This window comes from Alosa pseudoharengus, unplaced genomic scaffold, assembly GCF_046254945.1.
Source record: "Alosa pseudoharengus isolate Yale_2024_CS ecotype anadromous, Long Island Sound unplaced genomic scaffold, YU_APseudo_1.1 YU_APseudo_1.1_scf_21, whole genome shotgun sequence".
NCBI classification, from domain to species: Eukaryota; Metazoa; Chordata; class Actinopteri; order Clupeiformes; family Clupeidae; genus Alosa; species Alosa pseudoharengus.
Window position 1 is genome coordinate 27,368,587 of NW_027468674.1, and position 27,347 is coordinate 27,395,933.

Consider the following 27,347-nt stretch of genomic DNA (forward strand, 5'->3'; position numbering starts at 1 on the left):
TTTGGGCACTGATTAGCCCCTTCATTTGACCCCTGCCCCCAATTTTTAGATCACTCTGTGGTTTTAATGCCAAATATCGTTCCCACTGTCTCCTCTTGACCTTAATGTTCTAGCTCTTCCCTCTGCTCACAACCTTAATCACTTTGACCTCTCGTTCTATGACCCTCTCTCCCATGTGGCCCTCTGTTTGCTGACCTCCTGACCTGGCCTGACCTCTCCTCTCCTCTCTCCTCACTCGCTGTGCGGTTCAGGTGCTGGACCCGGAGAAGCAGGCGGACCTGCTGGACTCACTGCGCATCCAGCTGCTGCAGTTCTCCACTCTGCTGGTGGAGCACGCGCCGCACCACATCCACGACAACAACAAGAGCCGCAACAGCAAGCTGCGGCGCCTGATGACCTTCGCCTGGCCCTGCCTGCTGCCCAAGGCCTGCGTGGACCCCGCATGCAAGTACAGCGGTCACCTGCTGCTCGCCCACATCATCGCCAAATTCGCCATCCACAAGAAGATCGTGCTGCAGGTGAGCTGGACGCCAAAGGGGTTGACCTGTGAATCCCGAGGGATGCAGATGTTCAAGTTCAAGTTCAAATAGTTTATGGTTGTAGTTGTGGTTGCAGTACAGAATTTTTAGGGTTTGGGACTTTAAAAATGTTTTGTTTTGTTTTTGTCCTAGTGTTTTTTTTTTTATTCCATTTTCTGAATGCAAAGCTGTATTTTGTAATATGAGTCATGGCTTTGGTCGGAAGGGTTCCTTTGTCAGGCGGAAAAAGCCTTCACAAACCCCAAGGTTTTTATAGCATTGTTGCACTGCACTGTTTTATTAATATCCTTGAATGAAAAACTAAATCTCACTTCTGCACTTTTCCAAAACATTTTCCGTTCAAAAGATTACACTAGATGCTTAAGCCTTGCAACTTTCCTCAGATCATCTCAGATCCCTGCGTCTTCGTAACAAGGCTCTTGTCATCTCCTCACCTGTTATGGTTGTGTGTGCGTGCAGGTGTTCCACAGCCTGCTGAAAGCCCACACTATGGAGGCGCGCTCCATCGTGCGCCAGGCCATGGCCATCCTGACCCCGGCCGTGCCGGCGCGCATGGAGGACGGACACCAGATGCTGACGCACTGGACGCGCAAGATCATCGTGGAGGAGGGCCACACCGTCCCCCAGCTGGTGCACATCCTCCACCTCATCGTGCAGCACTTCCGGGTCAGTTCGGCCTCTCCAACCCTCCCCCATCCCCCCACTGTCAGTGGAGAGTGTAGAATTGTGTTGTCTGTTGCGTCTAGTTTATGTGTAATACCATTTATATTAGTTTTATATCATTTGTTTGTCTTGTTTTGGTTACCTATGGGCTTCTAGTTTGTAGTGCAGTTTGTATCCTGTGTGTGTGTGCGTGTGTGTGGCCTATAGGATTTTGTGGTTGCCTTGTTTTATGCACGTACACAGGTTTTTTTCCTTTTTCTTTCCGTTTTTTTGCACTTTGTCGTCTTTCTCTCCGCTGCACTATAAATCTCTGACGCACTCGGAGCAGAATAGTAGGATTTTATGGCGTGTTGTTAAAGATTGATGATGACTGATGCAGTGTGCACTACTTGTTCTAGTGAAGGGATCTCAAAGTTTTGATAATGAGCTACAAGATGTAACGGTACACACTCCGAGTAGGATTTTCTGCCATGTTATTGAAGATTGAGATCCACTCGCAGGGGAAGAACAACACTTTTGCACTGTTCTCAGCAAACCCAAGCTTTGGTAATGACTTACAAGATGTAAGGTTGTGCTAAGAGGGAATTGTAAAGCTGGTGAGGAAAAGAGGTTATGAGCATCCAAGACTGATGGAGCAAGAAACGGTCTCCTGTGACATTTATTAGACTGCATTGTTTTAATCTCACAGACGCCCATAGGCAAAACTGATTTCACAGACAAGAGCTTCTTAACAGCATTAACAAAGAGATGGATGATGACGCTTGGAAAGAGCCGGGTCAAAGTTACTTCAGCTTTTAGTCACAGTTGTATATCAGCACTGTTGTTAGAAACACCGTTTGGCCAATCATGCTTGTGTTTACGCGTGTGTGTGTCTGTGTGTGTGTCTGTCTGTGTGTGTGTCTGTGTGTGTGTGTCTGTGTCTGTGTCTGTGTCTGTGTCTGTGTCTGTGTCTGTGTCTGTGTCTGTGTCTGTGTCTGTGTCTGTGTCTGTGTGCGCGTGTGTGTGCGTGTGTGTGTGTTCGGTCATGCCTGCAGGTGTACTACCCAGTGAGGCACCACCTGGTGCAGCACATGATCAGCGCCATGCAGCGCCTGGGCTTCACCCCCAGTGTGACCATCGAGCAGCGCAAGCTGGCCGTGGACCTGGCCGAGGTGGTCATCAAGTGGGAGCTGCAGCGCATCAAGGACCAGCAGGTCAGCGGAGAGCCACTCCACCAGAGAGGGGAGGGGGGGGGGGGGGGGTTGAGGGCTGTAGCCAAGGGCTCTTATCTGGGAAATGTGAAGACTATTCTGGATGCCTCTGAGGACCTTTAAAAGTTTAAAGTGTTCTCAGTCAGTGAAAACTGCTTTTTTGTGCACTATTTGAAAGCATGGGTTAGGTTAATATGGATAACATTTTTGTCTCTTTAATGGAGAAGGGTCCTCTTCAAACGCCTGGATGAGATGACTGACCCCTCTGATGTTAAAGTTTGACCAAAAGCCACTATGTGTGTGTGTGTGTGTGTGTGTGTGTGTGTGTGTTTCTAGCCGGAAGCGGAGGCTGAGGCGGGTGCCAGTGTTGACACCGCCACCCCAGGAGGAAGTGGTGTGAAGCGGGCTGCGTCCATGGACTCTGGTCAGGACGTCAAACGCTTCCGCACGGCCACCGGTGCCGTAAGCGCGGTACGTCCACAATACGCTTCACAGGACTTTCCAGAAGTTTCTTATTGATGTGTTCGTGAACTTCATGAATTGCACCTTTGTCACCGTCCCAGGTCTTTGGTCGTAGCCAATCAGTGCCAGGTGCGGAGACCCTGCTGACCAAGCCCGTGGACAAGCAGCACACAGACACTGTCGTCAACTTCCTCATCCGCATCGCCTGCCAGGTAAGCCCGGCGTTTGACCCCCTTGACCCCACCCCACCCCCGCCCACCTCGCTTTCACATCTGACCATCTAACCCTTCTCCCATGGTTGACACCCATCCTTGGGTCACCACAATTATAACCTGCTGTTCCCTGACCATGGGAACCAGGGCGGATGGTTTGGCCAGGGTGTTGACCAACACTAAACTGGCTGGTCTCCTCGTGACCCTTGTGTAGGTTTGTATTGCTGACCCACCACAACAAACCTAGTGGCGTGGTTTTGCTTTGTTTTTCTGTTTATTTTCTAGTGCGGTTGTGTGTTGCGACTCTGGCTGCAGAGTGTTTTGGACCCGTCTAGCTCAGAGCTGGCCCTGTGTCATTGTTCTCCTGTTTTTGTTTTTCATTTTTGGCTGCGGCGCGTTGGCCGTCCTCCACTCAGACAGTTGAGTGAGCTTCCAGGCCCGGATATCAGGCTGCAGTCTGGGAAGCGGACCTTAATCTGTCAAAGCTGTCTGTGTCTATTGCAAAACCATCCCAACACCATGGCCTGTCCATATCCACATGTAACCGAGACTAAACCTGGCTGGCTTGAGTGTGTAAGGATAGTATTGACGTGTGTGTGTGTGTGTGTGTGTGTGTGTGTGTTCCCTCCGCAGGTGAACGACAGCGCGAACGTGCAGGGCTCCCCGGGGGAGCTTCTCTCACGGCGCTGTGTGAACCTGATGAAGACGGCCCTGCGGACCGACATGTGGCCCCGCGCCGAGCTCAAGCTGCAGTGGTTCGACAAGCTGCTCATGACCGTGGTAGGTCCCCGCCACCCCCGACATCACATCCTGTTTCCTGTCCAATTTCTCTCTGCGCTTCTCAGTGAGATTTACCTGCATTTCGTACAATGGCCTGCTCTTTAAACCTTAAGCTTCTATAAGTTTCCTCCATAGGGGCACCATGCTTCTGTCAGTCGGTGAGGGACTGACCGCCCTGTGGTGCCCAGAAAGTGCATAAATCCGTGAGAAGCGTTAAGTCCATTAGCTGCCTGTAGCGTCAGCCGACCTCAACAGTGAGCAATGTGCTAATTTCAGCACGGCTCCATAGGCACCTCATTAACAGAAAACCTCGCCAAAATAAAGGGAAAAGTTTTCCCAGTCTCTCTCGTCTCACCAAAGAATGCGTGTGTGTGTGTGTGTGTGTGTGTGTGTGTGTGTGTGTGTGTGTGTGTGTGTGTGTGTGTGTGTGTGTGTGTGTGTGTGTGTGTGTGTGTGTGTGTGTGTGTGTGTGTGTGTGTGTTGGAATGGCGAGTCAGAGAAAAATCATTGGGGAAACATGATTCCAGAAGCCTGACCCGGGTCATTGAGTTGTTTTCCCACTTTCTAGGTTAATTGTGTGGCTCTGTCTCCTCCATCCCAGCCTGTTTCTCCTGGAGAAGGGATTGTGCTTGGGAGGTAGTGCCAGGTTAATTGTGTGTGTATGTGGGGTGTCTCTCTAAGCGGCGCAGACTGGTTTCATTAGCTCAGGAGTAATTACTCACGATGTTACGCCAAGACTTTGGCTGAACCTTGAGACCAGCTCAAGAAAGTGTTTGTGTGTTTTTCTCTGGAAAGTTTTAGAAGTTTCCTGGATATTTCTGTCTTTCTTGCTTTTTTGTAAGAGTCGTCCCACATTTTTGTAGTGGAGCATTTATTTCACCATCTTTCTTCATTTTCTCCCATTCACCACTCCAAAAGGCTGTCTTGATCCTGGCAGAATCGATATCCTTTTCCTCACTCTTGTCCCTCTCTCTCTCTCTCTCTCTCTCTCTCTCTCTCTCTCTCTCTCTCTCTCTCTCTCTCTCTCTCTCTCTCTCTCTCTCTCTCTCTCTCTCTCTCTCTCTCTCTCTCTCTCTCTCCCCCCCCTCCCTCTCCCCCTCCCTCTCCCTCAGTGTCATCTCTGATGTGTCAGTAATACCTTCAGCAGCAGACCTTCCAGCTGTTAACTGCTTAGGCACTTGTCCCCTCCACACATGCACATGTGTACCTCGCATGCATGTGCGCTTTCTTCTTTATATTTCCGCCACCTTCTGCCTCATTCCTCTACATCCTCTGTGTGTGCATGATGCGCACACACACACACACACATACTTCAGTGGATGTGGGGGCTTCAGGTTGTTAAGTATAAGTATATATACTTTTTTGATCCCGTGAGGGAAATCTGGTCTCTGCATTTAACCCAATCGGTGAATTAGTGAAACACAAACAGCACACAGTGAACACACAGTGAGGTGAAGCACACACTAATCCCGGCGCAGTGAGCTGCCTGCTACAATGGCGGCGCTCGGGGAGCAGTGAGGGGTTAGGTGCCTTGCTCAAGGGCACTTCAGCTGCGGCCCACTGGTCGGGGCTCGAACCGGCAACCCTCCGGTTACAAGTCCAGAGTGCTAACCAGTGGGCCACGGCTGCCCATAACACTAAAGCACTGCAACATCCCTCCAATAGGTGCTAAACGCCCCTGGCACGCCTCATCTCCCCCGCCTCTTAATCGTAAAGTGCCACGTTCGGCCTTCAGCTGTCTCCCTCTTTTTTTCCCTTCTCTCTCTCTCTCTCTCTCTGCCTCCCTCCATCCCCCCCTCTACTCTTCCCCTCCATCCCCCCTGTACTCTTCCCATCACCACTGCTGCTGTCGTTTGGCTCATCTATTCGTTCCTCCACTAAAAGTGCCCCCTCCATCGCGGCCTAATGAAGTGCTCTTAAACATACGCTGCCGATGCACAGGCCGGGGTCAGTCAGGATTAAGCGAATTAAGCTCCGAGCGGCGATACATTTATGGACCGTCAAGAGGAACATAGCGAAATTGATGGCAGCGTTTTAAATTAGAAGTAGCAATTAAATAATAAAGTGCATTAATAGCATTTTAATTAGCCTCTCATACACACAGACAGACACTCTCACCCACACACACACACAGTCTCTCTCTCTCTCTCACACACACACACACACACACACACATATACACACAGACAGACACTCTCACCCACACACACAGTCTCTCTCTCTCTCTCACACACACACACACACACACACACACACACACACAGTCACATACACTCCTCCCAAATCCTGCCATTTGAATGGTAATGGTGCGGCTGGTTGGTTCATCGGTGCCGGGCGGCCCAGTTTATTTTGATGGACGTGGGATTATGCGTCAGCTCATTAGCAGTATTCAGAGAGCGCCCAGATTCGCTCCGGCCACAGCCAGACAAGGTTATCAGCCTCAGCAGGCAGCGCTCTCAAGATTCATGATTTTTCTCCCTCTCTCTTTCTGTCAGTCTTTCTCTCTCTCACACTCACTTTCTCTCTCTCTCACACACTCTCACTCGCTTTCTCGCTCTCTCATCTCTTGTGTATTTCTTTCTTTATCTCTTTCTTTTCCCTCTTCCACTCATACTCTCCCTCTTTCTCACCATTATGTCCTGTTGGGCAGTACTGGCCTTTTCACGTCTGGTGTAGATGTCTGTTTTACCCCCTCTCCCACTCTTTATTATCTGTGCTGTTTGGCCGTGGCCTTGAGGACCTGTCCATCAAACAACATGGATACTCTGTGTCACACACACACACACACACACACACACACACACACACACACACACACACACACACACACACACACACACACACACACACACACACACAGCCCCTGCTCATCTCTTCATCCACACTAAACCACCAGCACTGCCCCAAAATCATCCGATCGGGCCCTTATCGTGTCGCTGTGTTGTGGTACCTCTGATCTGTGGATAAGCCTCCTGGAGAAGCCCAGGGCCAACCGGGGGCCTCCTCACTCTGTGTCTTTCGGGGGATTGGTGTTCATGTCCTAAATGTGCTGGGAGAGTATGTGGTATTTGATCTGTTCCCTTTGTCAGATCAAATACCAAATGTCATATACTATGTGTCAACCCTGTCATATTGTGTTAAGCATTAACGATGTATTCAATAGTACTTAACAAAAAGATTGTATTTATGCTTGGTAGGGATGTATCCAAAAAATGATACATCCAGAGTCCAGTGTATGCGGTGTTAGTTGGGCTCTAACCCCCTGTGTGTGTGTGTGTGTGTGTGTGTGTGTGTGTGTGTGTGTGTGTGTGTGTGTGTGTGTGTGTGTGTGTGTGTGTGTGTGTGTGTGTGTGTGTGTGTGTGTGTGTGTGTGTGTGTGTGTGTGTGTGTGTGTGTGTGTGTGTGTGTGTGTGTGTGTGTGTGTGTGTGTGTGTGTGTGTGTGTGTGATCCTCCAGGAGCAACCGGCGCAGGCGAACTTCTCCAACATCTGCACAGGGCTGGAGATCCTGTGCTTCCTGCTGACCGTGCTGCAGCCGGCCGGCGTGCTGGCCCACTTCAAGCCCCTGCAGCGCGGCATCGCCGCCTGCATGACCTGCAGCAACACCAAGGTGCTGCGCGCCGTCCACTCGCTGCTCTCCCGCCTGATGAGCATCTTCCCCACCGAGCCCAGTGAGTCCCCCACACCCCCACCCCCCCCCCCCCTCCCCTCCCCTACACAGGACCAGTTGGTCTGAGTAATCATGAGTCTGTGTTGCCATTTGGGTGAAATGACTGGCTTTTTTTTTTTTATTATTTGTTTTTTTTTTATTGCTCTTTTAGAAGTGTTTCAGGAATTCAACTATACAAATATAGTTATATATATAGTTAAATATATATGTTTTTTTTATAAAATTGTGCTTTTATTGAAAGAAAATGGGCCACAGGAAGTGCCCTTCTACAAGTAGATCCAGTACAAATGGGTTTTTCTTTAGTCAGTGCATGTCTGTCTTTGACCCTGTGTAAATGTGTCTCGCAGGCACCTCCAACGTGGCGTCCAAGCATGAGGAACTGGAGTGTCTGTACGCCGCCGTGGGCAAGGTCATCTACGAGGGCCTCACTAACTACGAGAAGGCCACCAGCGCCAACCCCACGCAGCTGTTCGGTAGGCCGACACCCCCCGTAGTACCCCCCTCCCCCACCCCCGCCTGTCAGCCGCCGAGACGAATGGACGCCCGTAACCTTTTTATTTCCCCATCAGCCTCCGCGTCGCCACAGCGACCAGCCCTCCACCTCCTTCTCCACCCGCCTCCGTAAAGAGCGTGTCATAATGGCTGAACTTTAGTCCCTAATGCGGCTTATTTTATGGCAACCGAATGGGAGATTGATTTCTAATTTGAAAGTTTTTTTTTTTTTCCCCTCTTTTCTGTGAGCTGGCTTTTAAAGCCCATCAAAAAGCCGAAATACTGAACGGCTGTTCAAAGGCGGGTGAGGAACGTTGGGCTCGTGAAAGACGAATGATTTTTTTTCCCCACCCTTTTGAAGTGAGGTGGTGAGTGGGGGTAGTGGGGGGTGAAGAATAAAAAAGGTGATAAAAAGCTATTGGGTAACAATCTAAATCGGCATCCATTTGATATTGTCCCAAAAATGGCTCAGCTGGTCAATAAAAGCGGCGTGGCGCAGCCCTGGCGGAAGGCTAAAGTTACACGCCGCACCGCGATGATGCATGCGTCTCGCCGAGGGTGACTTTTTACATTTGTCTCCCCGTGTATTCACCCCCGCCACCGCCGCTGCCACCACCGTCTCTCCCCTGAGCCACGTCCCCAAAGAAAGGCATTACTCAAGCTCAGCTTTCCTTCCCGCCCAGCAGTGCCCCGCTCGCTTCCTCGCTTGCTAACTCGGTTAAATTCCCCTCCCAACGCAAAAAAAAAACGAAAGAAAACAACAAAAAAAGCGTCCTTGTATTACAACAACCGTGACAAAAAGCCAAGGCCGCCTCCAGAAGTCATGGGCGGAGGCCGGGGCGGAGTGGAACGTCCTCAGGCTGCCGAGGCCACGGTGGGGATCCAGACAAACCACCACCCTCCCTCCAACCCCTCTCTCCATGTCACGCCATTGTGCCCCCTCCACTTGAGATGCTTTCTTTCTTTCTTTCTTTCTCTCTCACACTCTCTCTATCTCTCTCTCTCTCTGTTGGCTTCTACTCTGACATCCTGTCTTTGTAGAGCAGATTTTCTTTGCCCCTCTCCCCCAAGCTTTGCTCTTCAGTTGTAGTTACAATCCTTCTCCTCTGTGTCCAGCCACAGGACTCCACACAGGATTTAGCACAGTGGTATTATGTGATGAGCAAATAATCGTCATCATATTCTCGGCTTCTCTCTCTCTTTCTCTCTCTCTCTCTTTCTCTCTTTCTCTTTCTTTTTTCTTTCTTTTTTTTCTAAATTTCTTTGTAAATGTGTTTCTCTCTCTCTCCTTCTCTCTCTCTCCTGAGTGTATGCCTCTACTCCTTTGTCCCCTTGCAGTGGACTCTGTTCTGATGAGCAGAGATTAGGCCCGAGTGCTGTCGTGTGTGTGTGCGTATGTCTCGTCGTGTGTGTGTGTGTGTGTGTGTGTGTGTGTATGTGTGTCTCGTCGTGTGTGTGTGTGTGTGTCTCGTCGTGTGTGTGTGTGTGTGTGTGTGTGTGTGTGTGTGTCTCGTCGTGTGTGTGTGTGTGTGTGTGTGTGTGTGTGTGTGTGTCTCGTCGTGTGTGTGTATGTCTGTGAGATTAATGGCCGTCCTGTCCTCTCGTGCTGTTCCTCAGGGACGCTGATGATCCTCAAGTCGGCCTGCAGCTACAACTCCAGCTACATCGACCGCCTCATCTCCGTCTTCATGCGCTCGCTGCAGAAGATGGTGCGCGAACACCTCAGCCCACAGACCACGCCTGGGGCCAACGAGACCAGCACAGGTGAAACACACACACACACACACACACACACACACACACACACACACACACACACACACACACATACACACACACACACACACACACACACACACACACAGGCATGCACACAGATGCACTGTATAGATAGACATACAAATCCACAGTATACTAACCGCCCTACAGCCTGTGGAATCCTATTGAGCACAGGCCTTCTTTATTGGAGTACCTGAGAGAGTTGTGATTCTTCCCTGAGGCTTTAAGTGGTGCATTGCATACAGTGAGGCCTTTAAGAGAACAACAGTGCTACACAGTGTCCTGAGGTCTCACACAGACACACTATACTGTGTCTGCTCTCGGCCCCATCTCCAGCCATCAGTCCCGTCTGTACTCCCCTTTTATCAGAGTCCTCGGCACCTTGTGTGAGCAGCTCGTCTTGCCGTATCTCGCCACCGTCTGTCCACCCCCATCTCCGCGTCTCCTGCGCACAATAGCCTCCTCGTCCTGTGACTGACAAAACTGAAGAGAGAGAGAGAGAGAGAGAGAGAGAGAGTGCTCCACAACATTTTGAAAGGCCCTTGAAAGGGAGGAGAGGCGTGGGGGGAGATGGGGGTCCAGATTGGGGCCCTCGGAGGGAACACGCCACGTCCCTGTGTGCTCCCTCGTTCAGGTGTGTGTCTGTGTACCTGGCCCAGGAGTTAACATGGAATACAAAGGCTCCTAAGGTGGTGGTGGTGGTGGTGGTGGTGGGGGACACTTCAACTTGTGGTGTCCCCATTTGACCACTGGGTGTTGCAACGACCACACACATCTGCCTGCCTTCCCTGAGGGTTTCGCTGCATGGCCTTTAAGAGGGGCTAGCCAGAGTCTCCTGCTAACGGAACCCGGGACAGTGCCGCCCCCTGGGAGAATGTCTGATCTCCTATGTGCTCCTCTGCAGCGGGATATTATCACATTGGTTTAATGGCCCACTTGACCCGGGGCAGGCCGTAACGGTAGTGGTGCGGTCAGTGTCAGGTCGTGCCAGGTCCTCAGTGCGTAAAGTGACCGCAATGTCACTGTGACCCTCCCTCCCACTCTCCTCTCGCTTCGCACACACTCGTATATGAGTCAGCCCAGCCCAGCCCAGCCCAAGCAGCACTGGGAGAATTGATTCTCTCTCTCTCTCTCTCTCTCTCTCTCTCTCTCTCTCTCTCTCTCTCTCTCTCTCTCGCTCTCTCGCTCTCTCGCTCTCTCGCTCTCTCGCTCTCTCGCTCTCTCGCTCTCTCGCTCTCTCGCTCTCTCGCTCTCTCTCTCGATCTTGCGCTCTCTCGCTCTCTCTCTGTGTCTCTCTCTCTCTCTCTCTCTCTCTCTCTGTGTCTCTCGATCTCGCTCTCTCTGTCTCTCTCTCTCTCTTTCTGTGTCTCTCGATCTCGCTCTCTCTCTCTCTCTCTCTCTCTCTCTCTCTCTCTCTCTCTCTCCCTCTTTCTCTCTGTTTATTTCTATGCCCCCATTCCAGACCGCAGTCTAATCAGCTGTAAAAAAAAAGATTGAAGGCTTGTGCAACGTCTTGGCCCTACTTTTCTCATTTTCTATCCCCTCTTCTCACACACAAACTCCCCTCCGTCTTTTGAATAGCAAATCTTTCCCGTGGTTGTCAGAGAGCCTGTATTTCAGTTTAGTCACCGTTCATCTGTCTGGAACTGGCCCTTCTGATATTCCCGCTACCCAAACATGGCTGGCCTGCTGGTGCTGGCTGGCAGGTAGCCCACAGACTGCCCTCTAGCCTCCAGCCTCTGAGCCTCGCCACCAGCCCCACCAGCTGCAGCAGTCCCATCCACAGTCTGTGGCGCAACGTTGTTAATGATGGCTGGCTTCACAGCTCTCATTTTGAAGAGTCTCCCCCTCTCCCCATCTCCTCCTCCCTTTCCCTGGCTCTCTCCTTGTCTCTCCCTCTCACTCTCCCTCTCTCTCGCTCCCTCCCCTATTCTCCCTGCTTCTCTCTCCCTCCCTTATTCTTCCTTCCCACTCTCTCCCTCTCTCTCTCTCTCTCTCCCCTTTCCCTCCCTCCCTCTCCCCTCTCCCCTCTCCGTGCTCGTCCTGGCTCCAGCTGCATGTGTGCAGCTGTGGCGTGTGCTGCTGGCTGCTCATGGCTGGGTAATGATGGCCGCCGTGGGTGTAGCCCAGACTGCGCTGGAAGATGTTCACCGAAGGTCCTCCGAGGCCAGGCGTCCCCCCAGAGAGCGACCGAGACGCCGTCTCGTCCCTCAAAAACCAACAGTGCTGCAGGGCGTAGGGCTGGAACGTTCCAGTGTGTCAGACCTGGGTTTGTTTGGCTCTGGTGACCCCAGCAGCAGTCTTGGGAGTTTGGCTGCCCTGGGGGACTTTTCTAACAGTTGTTGCTCAGGTTGTCTGCAAGCGTCTCTGTTGTCTCCCTCCCTCCCCCCTTTCTTTCCCTGGGTTGAAAGTTTTTGATTTGTTTCCTGAACTCTTCGACTTATGTTTTATAAATATTGCACTGCACAAAACTGTGGGTAACTGAGTTTTTTTTTAGTGAGGTGTGCTTTTGCTATGCTAGATTGATAGGTAGATAGATAGGTAGATAAAAAAAAAAATTATATATATATATATATATATATCCCCATGGGGATAGCTTAATGTTTTCACCCATTATTCCATTCTCCATAGCAAAGAACATACAGCACCATATATCACATAACAGAGGGTCTGCACAGCACTACATCTAACATATAACCGAAGGTTGGCACATACAACATCTAGCAGAAGGTCAGCACCACACCACATTCTAACATGTGCCATCGGTACGTCTCCTCGTGTGTCCAGTGACGAGTGAGCTGGTGATGCTGAGTCTGGACCTGGTGAAGACGCGCCTTTCCGTCATGAGCATGGAGATGAGGAAGAACTTCATCCAGGTCATCATCACCTCCCTCATCGAGAAGTCGCCCGACCCCAAGATCCTGCGCTCGGTGGTGAAGATTGTGGAGGAGTGGGTGAAGAACAACTCTCCCATGGCTGCCAACCAGGTACGGGCACCCGTCTGCCATCTTTGACCGTCTCATCGCAATTCACAACCACTTAGTTAACTCATTGAATGCCAAGCTTTTTTTGGGAGCTTTGTCCTAGAGTGCCAGCAATCTAGACCATTGTTGATGATTTTTGTACAGCCACAGCATATTCTGTGTTATAGCTATGAACACATACAATAGCTTGATTAAAAGGTGAGACTTTAAGCTCTCGGTGGGTGCAAACCGTGTATTTCTACACGCCTCTGTTCCTGAGAAATCCCAAGCTAAACAGTGGCTAGTTTTCATCAAAATATATTTCATTTCCATTCATCACAGAGTTCCCAAAATCACATATAAGGTGTGTTAGAGTGTCTAGTTTCGCAATTTAAAAAAAAAGCTAAAAACTTAATATTACGTTTTTGGCACTCAACGCATGGGAAGGAAAAACGTAATATTACATTTTTGGCACTCAATGAGTTAAGTATGAAGTAAGTAGTGTTGGCGGTTTATCACCTTGTTGCGCAAATGCAACATGTTGATCTTTTTCCACCATATTGAGAGTGCTTGCAGTCAGCTAAAAATCGTGGAAAGGAATCATGACAAGCGAGCGAGATCAGGTGTGCTTTCCTGACACTGGCTCCCACCATGATGGATGAAAGATAAATTGATCTCTCTCTCTCTCTCTCTCTCTCTCTGTCTCTCTCTCTTTCTCTCTTTCTCTCTCTCTCTCTCTCTCTCTCTCTCTCTCTCTCTCGGCCCAGATGCCTAATCTGAGGGAGAAGTCCATCCTGCTGGTGAAGATGATGACCTACATCGAGAAGCGCTTCCCCGACGACCTTGAATTGAACGGCCAGTTCCTGGACCTCGTTAATTACGTCTACAGGTAATTACACAGATTAATCACGCCCTGGTCCAGTGCCGGCGCCACTGCCACGCGGCCTGGAGGCTGCCAGCTGTCACCATGGCAACCGGAGCGCCACTCTTACGCCCTGCTCCGGCCGGCGAGGATTTTTCTTTTTTTTTTTTTGCGAGCAGGTTGCGGTGGCACAGGTGGGCAGCAGGTGGCACCTGGAGCCACTGAGCGGAAAATGGCGGAGGCGTGTGCCACCGGGGGTCCCCAGCGAGGCGTGGAGGGAGCCAGACTCCTAACCCCTACGCCCCCCATCCTGACCCACCTGCTCCTCTCGCCTGTCTGGGCCTGTGGCCACTGCCACCACACTACAGCAGCGTGTCACCGCAGTAACTGTATACACACACAATTTGTTATACTTAGACATAGATTAAAGAAAAACTTGAAAATGCACTAGACTATAAATATGAAAATATGAAATACACTGTAAAAATGTATAATGTAAAGAATGTGATCTGCCGTTTTGATAGTTTGACAGATGTTTTATAGCAAAATACAGAAATTGATTTTGTTTTTGTTGGAAATTCCCATTTGACCCTTTGGAAGTGGAGAACTGTTGTCAGACTTTTCTCTATGAAGACTGGTATGACCGGTTAACTGAACTACATGGGTCTTCCGCAGGGACGAGAGTCTGTCAGGAAGTGACATCACGTCCAAGCTGGAGCCTGCCTTCCTGTCCGGCTTGCGCTGCTCACAGCCCCACATCCGGGCCAAGTTCTTCGAGGTGTTTGACTCGTCCATGAAGCGGCGTGTCTACGAACGACTCCTGTACATCTGCTGCTCCCAGAACTGGGAAGCCATGGGCAGCCACTTCTGGATCAAGCAGTGCAACGAGGTGAGATGACCACCACACACACACACACACACACACACACACACACACACACACACACACACACACACACACACACAAGGGATCCTCATTAGAATTATGCAAAGTGCAAAGTATTAAATCGAACTAAAGCTAATTTAATAACTAGGTAAAAACGGTTTTCTAATTGTACCCCATTGGCAATACCTTAACCACAAACATTAATGAGTCGGCTCAATGACCCCAACAGACTGCACAACAGTTATCGTTCATGCCCAAGAAATGTGCTCGCTAATCGACCTTGCTCTTTGCCTACCATTTAAATTAGGGCCCAAGGACTCCGAGTTAGTGGACTTTCATTTAGTTAGTGGAACCAACTAGTTCCAGGAAATGTGGCTTTAATTAATGTATGTAAATTATGAATTTCAAACAAAACATTGAAGTAGCCACACAGAAACACTCTTGAATAATCCATACTCTTCAAAATGTTACAATCACATTTATGGGTGGACATGGTTTGATTTATGTCCATATAAAACATTGCATTATTGGTATTCTCCATTCTTATTCACTGAAGCAGGATCTTGTGATTTGCATATGCCACTAGCGGTAGATGCAACAGTGCTTTTGACTTTGAGAAGTCCTATGCTGTATGCCTGTGTTGAAAGAAAGGCAGTTATGTGATTAATGCTATTTCAGCACTGTTATTTCTCAATGGCACCGCTTTTACCTGATCCATTTTGGTTGAAGTTGAAAGTGTACATTTAACTCTAAAATATTTTTTTGCCATTTTAAAAAGGTTCATTGAGCTGAGAAGTGGTCTGCAATTGCAGACATGCTGTGACTTACTGGAATATCCGGCTGTGAAACTGTATATTTGCCGCAAAGCTGTTCCCCCCCACCACCACCCCCTCCCAACACCCCCCCCCCCCCCTCCTCCTCCTCCTCCTCCTCCTTCTTCTTGGGGCCCAATTTGCCTTTGTTCCAAAGCGTCGAGTGTGCACTTTGTTGACGGGGATGAAACAGCCGTTACCCAACACGCTGCCTTTCATCTCGCGCCTCTTCACTTATTTCCCTTCTCTTTCTCTCGCTCTCTCTCTCTCTATCTCGCTCTCCTCCTCCTCCTCCTCCTCTCTCTGCCACCTCTCTGGACTGCACTGTGACTGAACAGTAATTCACAGTGTCTTCGGCTCCACCCTGTTGTTTTAGATGGGGGGGGGTTGGGGGTCCGGTCGCAACTCGTATGAAAAATCGCACCCGCGCTCGGCGGTGCCACAATCAATGCCGCCCGCGCCCGGCTGAATTATTAATGGCGCCGCTCCGCACGGGCACAGAGAGGAGAGAGCCGGCGTTTGCTGATTCATCGTGGCGGCGTGATGAAGCATCGGCCGCTCGTTGCCGCCGGCCCTCTCCTCTCCTCTCCTCTCCTCTCCTTTTTCTGGCAGGTCCGAGCCCCAGGCCGCTGTCTCCTGTCGTTTAGTAGTGCACGTCCATTACTTAGGACACTTTAATTAGGAATGAGTCATCCTAGCGTTGTTTGGCTAGTGTCATGCTTTTAGGATACATGACACACACACACACAAAGAGGAATATATTTTACAGGGATGTAAAATATATGTAAAATGTCATGTTGCCAAGGTAGCAGTGGTTAAGGTGGGCAGGTGTGCTGTTTGCTTGGTGCTGATGGCAATTGTTCAGCTGTGCCCTTCCTATTTGACCTATTCTCTCTCTCTCTCTCTCTCTCGCTCTCTCTCTCTCTCTCTCTCTCTCTCTCTCTCTCTGTGTGTGTGTAGCTGCTGCTGGCGGTGTGTGAGAAGACCACGGTGATCGGCACCAGCTGCCAGGGCTCCATGCTGCCCTCCATCACCAACGTCATCAACCTGGCCGACAGCCACGACCGCGCCGCCTTCGCCATGGCCACGCACATCAAGCAGGAGCCGCGCGAGCGAGACACCACCGAGACTAAGGAGGAGGTGACACACACACACACACACACACACACACACACACACACACACACACACACACACACACACACATACTCACACACACACACAAACTCTCGTCCCTCTCTCACTCAATCACACACCTCACTCACGCACAGACACACACCTCTTTCTCACACACACACACTCGGCAGTAAAAAGTGTCACACACACATATACACATAGCAGCGAAACGTCTCTCTTTCTCTCTCTCTCCCCTCTCTTTCTCACTCTCTCTCACACTCACTCACACACACACACACACACACACACAGACACACAGTCACTCGTAAAAAAGCAGTGAAGAAAAGTGTAATGTCAGTTCATTTGCACTGTTTACTTTGGTTAAGGGCTGCTATTGTGTTTTGGCTTCGCTCCTTCAGTAAAGCATCACAGATGAGATCAAAATATTTTTGGGATGACTTCCTATTAAGTTCCTGACTAGTCAGAGCATTAATGAACATGAACAGAATAGTTGCTGTAGTCTGTAGCCTAATTGATTGAAATACTGCATTTATTTTTATTATTATTACTAAATCACCTAATCAAAAGTTTTTTATTCTTTATATGTTTTTTATTAGCTAGGGTGGAATGACTTTGCATTCAGGTCATGTAGTGCATCTATCCCAGGTTGTCAGTGTGTCTACTAGGATAAGGAGAGAGTGGGAGTAGCAGTTGAAGGCCCAGGCAGCCTGGCTCATGTAGCTGTGTTTACACCCATCTCCTTCCCTGCCTGTTCAGTCTGATAAGCATCCTCCCTGTCCTCTCCTCTGTGTAATGCAATACGCCTGAGAGAAATGCAAGGCCAGGAGCAGATTATCAACAATCATGACATTTTTAATTGATGTAGTTTTTGAAATGTTCCTCTTATTTTGTTGTGTGTTCTTGTCAATAGTATTGTATTAAGTATTTTGGTTATGTGTGTACATGTGGTTTATTTTGTTCAATGCTCTGTGTCTGTGTTGCACAGGACGTGGAGATCGACATCGAGCTGCCGTCGGGCGACCAGGCCAGCCTGCCCAAGACCAAGGAGCAGGCGGAGCGCGACGCCGGCAACCAGCTGCACATGCTCACCAACCGCCACGACAAGTTCCTGGACTCCCTGCGCGAGGTCAAGGTCAGTCACCAGTGCCACTGGCTGCAAAGCCACCCACACTTTACCATCCACCCCTCCATCCACCCCTCCATCCACCCCATATCCACCCCTCCATCCACCCCTCCATCCACCCCTCCATCCACCCCTCCATCCACCCCTCCATCCACCTCTCCATCCACCCCTCCATCCACCCCTCCATCCACCCCTCCATCCACCCCTCCATCCACCCCTCTATCCACCCCTCTATCCACCCCTCCATCCACCCCTCCATCCACCCCTCTATCCACCCCTCCATCCACCCCTCCATCCACCCCTCCATCCACCCCACCCCACCTCTGGCACCCCAGGTCCGGATTAACCTTCTTCCTGGAGGGCAGAAACAGCAGGGGACATGAGGTGGCGTGTGAGTCATCCTCCAACCTCCCACTGGGCGGGAAAGGGTTCAGGGCCTGACTTGTCACCCGCTCCAAGTCTAAGTCACCGGCATCATTGCCGTCATGGCATTTGATTGGAAGCCAGATGGCCGCTCCTCCACAGAGCCTGACTTTCTGCCAGTTTTTTTTTTTTTTTTTTTGGACGCCCACAACGAGAGAGCACTCTGAGTGACCTGTTCCCTCACAGCTCAGCCCAGCCCAGCGGTGGCTCTCGGCTAATGCGTCACCTTCACCTGTCTCACGCTCAGCCCACTGCTCCAAAGACTTGGGTGGGGCTCTGAGTCCTAATGTTGATCTTTAGCTATACCCAGTTAGCGCTCTGAGTCCTGATGTTGATCTTTAGCTATACCCAGTTAAGGATACAAGGAAGTTTATTGTCACATGCATATAGTTACTGGAAGTAAGAAATGCAGTGAAATTATGTCTGGTGTCAGCCTATTTGTGCATTTATGGGGGGGTGGGGGGTAAAAAGTGCAGTAGAAGAGGGGTTTAGTAGATTAAGTGGCAAGGGCTACATAAGAAAGGTGGGGGAGGATTGGGATTGGGGGGGGCACCAACAAGGAGCACCCAAGAGCAACAGGGGCAAGGAAAAACTCCCTTACCAAGGAAGAAACCTTGGGCAGATCCACGGCTCAAGGGGCTAACCCAACTGCCAGGGGTCTTGGTGTGTGTTAGCACTCTGAGTCGTAATGTTGATCTTTAGCTATACCCAGTTAGCGCTCGAATTGGCCATCGCAAATGCAGAAAGAGGGGGGGGGGGGGAGTGGCAGTCTGCAGATTAGAGTGAGTAGAGATGGATTTGTCAACAAATAGATGGTAATGTTAACCACTGAAAATGAATACTACTCTGCATTCCTGGGTTCTTAAGAGTATGGGGTGTGTTTGTGTACACATGTTGTACTTTTAACCTCCGAGTATAATACCACTCTGCAATTCAGATTCTCAACTGGGGGGGGGGCGGCGGCAATTTATTCCTTGGCTCGTTCCGTCCATCCTCTCCTGGGGGCGTTGACCGGAATGTTCTCCCGTTAGCGTTGCTTTTGATCTGAACTGCGCCCCGTTCCTTTCAAGGTCAAACTCTGCATTGATTAGAGTTTAATGGCCGGCCTCTGCGCTGTTTGATATTCACACCGTTGGATAAATGATGATGGGCTCGGTGCTTGGACCCCTACCCTCACCCTTCTCACTCTGACCCTGAGTCTAGCACCCTGATGTAAAGACTGTCAGAGGACATGGCACACACCCCTCGCTGCGTCACCTGCTGACCCCTGCAACCCACCCCAGTTGACCAGCCCCAGCTCATGTTTAATTGATCTGACCCTGTATCAGCCTCCTACCTGGTTATGGTGAAGGTGATGAGAATGACCAGGGGAGATCGACTTTTCAACATTGCCATTACTTGACGCTTATTGCTGGACACATAGTGTCGAGATAAGACTTGTGCTAGTGCTAGTTTCTGTAGATACCTGCATCCATCTTCCCAAACAAAGGTGGACATTGACTCTTAGTCTAGTCCAGATTTTGGCCCTTGGTCTCTGATGGTTTGAGGTTTGGAGATGTCTTGTGATGGATTATTTCTTCACTTTCCATACACACTCTGCATGTGTTGCCTCAGTGTTTCAAATGCAGGGATGTTCTCTGTTCTGCCATCAACTGTGTGTGTGTGTGTGTGTGTACTGTGTGTATACTGTGTGTGTGTGTTCCACTGCATTCCTACATTTCAGTGTTTAGCTTTTCGTCTACAATTTGGCCCCGAGTGCGTATCCGATTGCGCGTTGCATTACGAGTGGGCCTTTGCCAGCACTTGTTTTTTAGAGCCAGCGCGTGTGGAACTCTGCAATTCCGACTGATTGATGCCGCCCATTTAGGCAGCGCTGCTTTTAACGCGGCCTCATCCATCGATCGAGGTCTCGGAGGCACCCCTGAATCATACTGATTAGACGCACTTCCCCCTCTTTTTGGCGTGCACCACTCCACCCTGGTCGATACACTCAGATCTGCCGGCATTAGTTAGGGGCTCGCTAAATGAAGGCTGGCAGGAGGTGGAGGGGGGGGGGGGGTGGTGGGGGTGATGGGTGTTGGGGAGAAGGGTGTTTTTTTGGGGGAAAAGCTTGTTTGATTGGTGGGCTGGGACTGAGTGTGTGTTGTGATTGGCAGACTGGGGCGCTGCTCAACGCGCTGGTGCAGCTGTGTCACATCTCCACGCCGCTGGCCGAGAGGAGCTGGGTGCAGCTGTTCCCCCGCCTCTGGAAGATCCTGTCTGACCGGCAGCAACACGTGAGTACCGTGTTCTCATAACGCACACACACACACACACACACACACACACACACACACACACACACACACACACACACACACACACACACCACTCAGATCCAGCTTTATTCCATCAGACTATAATGCACCTGTTTTCAACTTTTCAGCACTATAGCAACTATGTTTGCGAGCAAGCCCCGACCATACAGAAAAGTGTGGATTTGCACTTCTAACTGCAAATTTGCACACAGTCAGGAGGAGATACATATATAAAATGATTACATTAAACACTCACACACACACTACACATACATACTCACTTATGCACCAGACACACACAAACAAAAAACCCTTCACGCATGCTCTATTTGCCCTCTAACTCAGAGCCTCATTAATCAACTGTAGAGGACTGCAAAATATGCAACTTTTTTTTTGGAGAAAATGAACTGCAAGCATTACAATGTTAATGCAAAGATGTTTTAGCCTTGCGATTTCCACAAGGTTCTTGTTCTATTTGTGGTGGTAATTTTTCAACGTAAACGCTCGCGTGTGTTTTTCTATTTATTTCCATTTCATCCTCATTTGCATGTGGAGAAACAGAAGTGTGTGTGTGTGTGTGTGTGTGTGTGTGTGTGTGTGTGTGTGTGTGTGTGTGTGTGTGTGTGTGTGTGTGTGTGTGTGTGTGTGTGTGTGTGTGTGTGTTTTTCCATTCGTCTCTTTTGCGCACTGAGAAATAAGCTCCAGATATATGCAGGTCTTGTGCAGAGGTTGCTCTCCCTCGCACCGAGCTGTCGGACCGGGCTGGCCCCCTGGCGTCACACCCACGCGCCCAGAGCCCCCGTTAGCGGTCAGAGGGCAGCGCTCAGTGGTCTTCCTCTTCCTCTTCCTCCTCCTCCTCCTCCTCCTCCTCCTCAAACACCACCACAGCCAGCCTGCTGAGCCCTTCTCAGTCTCGGTGTCCTGAAGCAGTCTCAGCTCAGCAGCACTGCCTCCAGGGGGGCCGACTGGCCGACCTTTCCACCCCTCCTCCCCCTACACACACACACACACACAGGGCATACACATACACACACATGCGCACGCACGCACACACGCACACACACACACACACACAGGGCATACACACACATGGTGGGCCACTTGCAATGCGCTCCCCCTGTGCTCCCGACTCGGCGGGCGGCGTAATGAGGAGAAATCTCCTTCATTTATGCAAAGTCGGGAGGAAGTTTAATGGACCAGATGTCGCCTGTATTAAGAGGCCTGTTTAAGACTCCTGATTTGAAGAGATGCCTGCAGAAGTTCTTTAAAACGCGTTCCAGTCACAAAGATCTGCATCAAAGTGGCATATTCATTTTTTTCTTATTCAGTTTTTTTTTTTGAAAAAAATGTGTTTATTTTTATGTATAATTTATTTATACTTTTTTTTGTTTTGTTACTGTGGCAACAGGAACAGGGCCAGGAAGACGCGTAGCATTTAACCTAATGAATATGCCATCTAATCATAATGCTGGACGGCTCTGTTAATTAGGAGCTTTGGCGGCCCCAGCCCCCCCGTGTCATGTGTGCGAGTGGAGAGATGTAGTTTGGAGGTTAGGCCAAAGTGAGCCTCTTATTCTCATGCAGGGCATGCTCAGGCACATGTGTAGCGCACACTGTCACCCTCCCGTGTAGCAGCAACGCTCTCTCAAGTGTCCTAGGACCTGCTGTACCAAGAAATCATGATGAACTATCCCCCCCCTCACACACACACACACACACACACACAACATCCCGAGAGCTTTCCACTAAATGATTTGAAACGTGTTTTTGTTGAAACTAAGCAGCGAAGTCATTAACGAGATTGCAGTGCATGTTCAGAAAGCCGCCAAACCCTAGAAGAGGTTTAACAAAAACATCATTGAACTTTAGCTCTCACTCATTTTATTTTTGGCAGGCGCTGGCACCTATAGAGGCATGTATATGCAGACATAGAATGTTAAACACACTGTTCGGAATAGTCATTGTGGTGCTCAGTGAACTGTGAATGGACCTGTAATTTTAAATGGGCAAAAAAGCTGGCTGCCTGCTCTTTCAGTGGTAATGCCCCACAGGATTTTTTGAAACACTCCCCACCGTGTGTGTGTGTGTGTGTGTGTTTGTGTGTGTGTGTGTGAGTGAGTGTCTGTTTGAGCAGAACAACACCTCATCATCTCCAGCATATCAAGCATTTTTTTGTGACCGGAGCGCTGTTTTTTGTCCCGGCTATTGAGTAGTTGATGTGGGAGAATGGCTAACTCCCTTTTGTTTCCTTTAAACGTAAATGGATGAAATACTTGAAATACATGAAATTGTGGTCTGTTTATGAATTCCACTGGTTAAAAGCCATTAATTGTGAAAATAAGCTATTTGTTTTTTAGAACCACAACCAACACCATTCCTGTGTAAACTTGAGCATTCATTTTTGATTCATTAGGGAGGCCCTGAAAAATTGCATAATGAGTAAGCTGCAGACTTTGACGAAAACATTCAGGCTAAAAGTGTAAACACCGGAGGCTGGTTTAATTGCGTTTTGAACTTCAAAATTCCAAAGGAGCCTTTAATGAGAACCAAACCACCCTTAAGCATCGGAAATGGCCTTTAAACTAAAAGAAGATAATGTTGATCTGAAACTCTTTTTGGGAAGCAAAGTCTGAAATCTCTAACTATTATAACTCACTGGCAATATTCAGTAGTCATAATCCTCTTGTTTGCTATTGGCCAATGATTTTATTTGAGGAGTGCTTATTTGTATGTTTTTTTGTTTTGTTTGTTATTGACCTTTGACCTCTGACCTGACCCCGGCAGGCGCTGAGTGGCGAGATAGGCCCGTTCCTGTGCAGTGGCAGCCACCAGGCGCAGCGGGACTGCCAGCCGAGCGCGCTTAACTGCTTCGTGGAGGCCATGTCGCAGTGCGTGCCGCCCATCCCCATCCGGCCCTGCGTGCTCAAGTACCTGGGCAAGACGCACAACCTGTGGCTGCGCTCCACGCTCATGCTGGAGACCCAGGCCTTCGACAAAGGCCTCAGCCTGCACATCAAGCCCAAACAGAGCACCGAGTTCTACGAGCAGGAGAGCATCACGCCGCCGCAGCAGGTACAGGGCACACACACACACACACACACACACACACACACACACACACACACTAGAAAGGTGCAGAGTTTAGTGAACAAATCACACACACACAGAAATGGACGTAAGATGGGGGAAAAGTAAACAAACACAGGCACGCACATTCATAGAGGGAAAGAAAAAGGCACAGTGTCGTGAGTGAATCATATATATATATACAGAAACACACAGAGATGAAGAGTGAATCTTAACAAGCATACACACAGGTCAAAATATTACACATGCTCAAACATCAAGGGACTCCTGGCCCCACACTCAAGGCCCCATGGCATAGACACAGATACTGTACATGAAAGAACAATGACAGAATCAAAGCATGCATACACACATACCTAAACACACATGCATAACCACATACACATATCCATACGCAATACAGATTGCAGGCAGACACATTAAGCATTCAGAGCACGATCTGATGCCCGAGCACCGTCATCGTAAACGGGTCCTCTTGTCTTCACGAGCCCCTCTCCCCTTGTTTACCGTCTCCATCTGTTTCTGAGCCGGGGCCCCCACTGGTCCTAGTGCCTGCTAAATAGTGCTCGGAGGCGGACTCCCTGCAGCCTCTCTGGAGCTGGAGCTGGATCAGTACGGCTCTCCTCTGTCTGTCTCCCTCTTCCTTCACTCGGTCTCCTTATGGTGACCTGGGAGCAGCCGGTCTGTAGAATATGGAAATGGCCCCGAGCCTATATTTTACTGACGTCGCTCCTCGTGTGTGTGTATGTCTCACTCAGGCACAGTGGTGTGGGCAGCTCAAATAAACTCAGTCTGTGTGTCTGTGTGTGTGTGTGTGTGTGTGTATATATATTTAAAGGCAGGTCATATGCCTCAAGAAAGGTCTGTGTCTATGTTTCTGTGTTCGGCCCATTGGTATGCGGTGGATGAGGTTGTGGCTGTGTATGTTTGTGGAAATGCCTGTTTTACGTCTGTGTGTGTGTCTGGGACTGTAGCCATGAGATGTGTTCATATTGGTTTGTGTGTATATTTGTGTAAATGTCTTTGGTTAACTGTGTGTGTGTGTGTGTGTGTGTGTGTGTGTGTGTGTGTGTGTGTGTCTGTCCTGCAGGAGATCCTGGACTCCCTGGCGGAGCTCTACTCACTGCTGCAGGAGGAGGACATGTGGGCGGGGCTGTGGCAGAAGCGCTGCAAGTTCCCCGAGACGAGCACGGCCATCGCCTACGAGCAGCACGGCTTCTACGAGCAGGTCAGCACATGGACACACACACACACACACACACACACACACACACACACACACACACACACACACACATATACTGTACATACACACACACATATACACACACACACACACCCTCAAACACATACATGTACGCACAGATGCCTATTTGCATACATTATACAAGCAGACGTGGGCAGGCACAGACATAAATCAATCTGTTGCTGGCAGCAGCGAGAAAGTAAGGTTCTTCTTGCACAGCAGAGTGCTCCTCATTTAGGGAGGGGGGAAAAAACTACCTCTCCCAGAAGTCACTACTCAAAGCAAGCCTGGCTCGAGCTGTTGACAGCCGTCTCGGTGCCCCCATGGGAAGAGTCTCCAAATAAAAACCTCCAGCAGAGCCAAGTAAACCCAGAGGCTTTACACTCCCTCACAGACAGACCCCCATAGGTACAAGAACACACGCACACACCACACAAATGCTCAAAAAGACACACTAAACACATAAGGACAAAGACATACATGTAGGTTGTCGATTTTATACTTCGGATCAATCGGGATACTCTACTGATCCAGAATCAGGTGGAAGATCATGATGAGCTCCCCAGCTCAACCACTCAGATGCCTCTCTGCTTATGCGCATACAGTACGTACGTAGGTAGGTATTATGGATTTGTTTGATGAGTGTGTGTGTGTGTGTGTGTGTGTGTGTGTGTGTGCAGGCCCAGGAGAGTTATGAGAAGGCCATGGAGAAAGCGCGGAAGGAACACGAAAGGAGCAACATCTCCCCCGCCATCTTCCCCGAGTACCAGCTGTGGGAGGACCACTGGATCCGGTGAGCAGTGTACACACACACACACACACACACACACACACACACACACACACACACACACACACACACACACACACACGTGAAATTGTCTGTTCTCTTGATTAAACGGCCCCATGCCTGGGGCTAATGTTAATGTCAGCCACATCCGCATCAGGGCATGATTCACCTCATTTCCATCACTAGCAGGAAAGCTCATCAAAAAATGATATTATTTTTTTTTTTCAATTAATAAATCAAATTTTTAATTGGCCACATGAATTAGCTCCATTATCATGGTAAGCTGACCAAGTCAGACCATGTGCGGACATAATATGGTTAGTTGTTATTCGGGGTTGAGCTTATTTAGCGCAGATGTTGTCGCCGAAGAAAAATGGCGTCAGGAGTAGCATTTCACCAACCTTTCAAGAACGTGACGCTGTCTAGATGTGGCCGGCGAAAGTAGCTCCCAAATGTGCAATCTGTCCTGGCCCACTGGCATTTCATTACTGCGGGCAACAAATGCATTACTGTTCGCTTGGAGTGAATCTCATCTAGTGCGCACTGGGGTTTTGTTTTATGAAGTGATGGCGGACGCAACCACATTGCATTTCCATGTTGTTGTTGTTTTTTTTTGTCCTTTTTCTTTTTTCTTTCCTTTTTTTTTGTTGACCTTATTTCCTGTGCGCAGTCCGAGTCGAACTCAGCAGATTCCTCCCAAACGGGCGCAGGATGGAGTCCGGAACGCTGCATAGTCGAAAGGGCATTGAAAGCACAGCTTTTCATCAGTGACATTTATATCGTGTGTGTGTGTGTGTGTGTGTGTGTGTGTGTGTGTGTACATCACCTGTGTCTGTGTGTGTGTGTGTGTGTGTGTGTGTATATATCACCTGTGTGTATGTGTGTGAGCCTATTCAGAAGCTCTTGGCTGCCGTTTTGTGTGTCCACTCACTGGCCTTGCGTCTTCTCCCCCCCTTTGCTCCAGGTGCTCCAAGGAGCTGAACCAGTGGGAGCCGCTGACGGAGTACGGCCAGTCCAAGGGCCACACCAACCCCTACCTGGTGCTGGAGTGTGCCTGGAGGGTCTCCAACTGGACCGCCATGAAGGAGGCCCTGGCCCAGGTAAGGCCCCCCCCCCCCCCCCCCCCCCACCACCATGTCCAGCGGCTCCTTCAGCACTGACCGAGTGGACACAGGGACTCCCTGGAATGCTAGGGACAGATGGAAAGGGAGTGACTAAATGTGTTTTTGTTTGTCTCAGTGTTTTGTTTGTTTGTTTGCCAATCGAGTAGCTCATTGTTCAGATCACCGCGTACGTACGGTGCCAGTTTGCGCAGCATGCAGCTCTGGCACAAATACGCCAGCGATGCCTCCAGCACGGTCCAATGAGACACCTGGCACACCACACGGGCATCAAACAGAACATGCCAACATGGATCGGTCCAGACTCCAGTTAGTCGCTGATGAGCATATCCCATCATGCAACTTGATGGTGGCAAAGGCCATCTTTCTGGCCCACCCGTGCTTCACCTCACCACCACACCTGGTCCCTAATGAAATGCCATTACTCCACGAGCGTGACAAGGAGCCGCACGTCCATTAGTGCAGCGTGTCCTGCGGGTCACCTGAAAAGGTCAGCCGTGTGTCATTGTCCCCTTCCTTAAGACTAATGCTGGAGTGGCGTCCCTGTGTGTACACTCCGACTTAGACCAGCTGCTCCCTGACATCGCATGTACTATTAGTTAGACTTGGACACCTCCTGTAAGCATGATTACACACTCATATACACACACTTGTACACACTCATATATGCACAGTTAAACATTCATATATATATATACACACATGCACACTTCCACACTCACTCAGTGTCATACTGTCCCTCTGTTTCTCTTATTTTAACTCTCACTCTGTCACACACACACACACCTCTTTGCTGTGTAGAAAGTTGAGCTGA

The 27,347-nt window shown here is 49.7% G+C and overlaps 1 protein-coding gene across 1 annotated transcript in view; it reads left to right on the forward strand.

The window, feature by feature from the left end:
- Positions 1 to 27,347, forward strand: part of trrap (transformation/transcription domain-associated protein) — a 96,172-nt gene that overhangs the window by 39,370 nt on the left and 29,455 nt on the right. Inside the window, exons 38-56 of the mRNA XM_076298803.1 lie at positions 252 to 518; positions 999 to 1,205; positions 2,237 to 2,395; positions 2,729 to 2,863; positions 2,956 to 3,066; positions 3,700 to 3,846; positions 7,303 to 7,516; positions 7,863 to 7,988; positions 9,625 to 9,771; positions 12,574 to 12,773; positions 13,517 to 13,638; positions 14,287 to 14,500; positions 16,270 to 16,449; positions 17,432 to 17,578; positions 20,149 to 20,268; positions 23,074 to 23,361; positions 24,467 to 24,604; positions 25,303 to 25,415; positions 26,377 to 26,512. Coding sequence (XP_076154918.1) covers positions 252 to 518; positions 999 to 1,205; positions 2,237 to 2,395; positions 2,729 to 2,863; positions 2,956 to 3,066; positions 3,700 to 3,846; positions 7,303 to 7,516; positions 7,863 to 7,988; positions 9,625 to 9,771; positions 12,574 to 12,773; positions 13,517 to 13,638; positions 14,287 to 14,500; positions 16,270 to 16,449; positions 17,432 to 17,578; positions 20,149 to 20,268; positions 23,074 to 23,361; positions 24,467 to 24,604; positions 25,303 to 25,415; positions 26,377 to 26,512 — 3,171 coding nt within the window. The remainder of the gene's footprint in view (positions 1 to 251; positions 519 to 998; positions 1,206 to 2,236; positions 2,396 to 2,728; positions 2,864 to 2,955; positions 3,067 to 3,699; positions 3,847 to 7,302; positions 7,517 to 7,862; positions 7,989 to 9,624; positions 9,772 to 12,573; positions 12,774 to 13,516; positions 13,639 to 14,286; positions 14,501 to 16,269; positions 16,450 to 17,431; positions 17,579 to 20,148; positions 20,269 to 23,073; positions 23,362 to 24,466; positions 24,605 to 25,302; positions 25,416 to 26,376; positions 26,513 to 27,347) is intronic.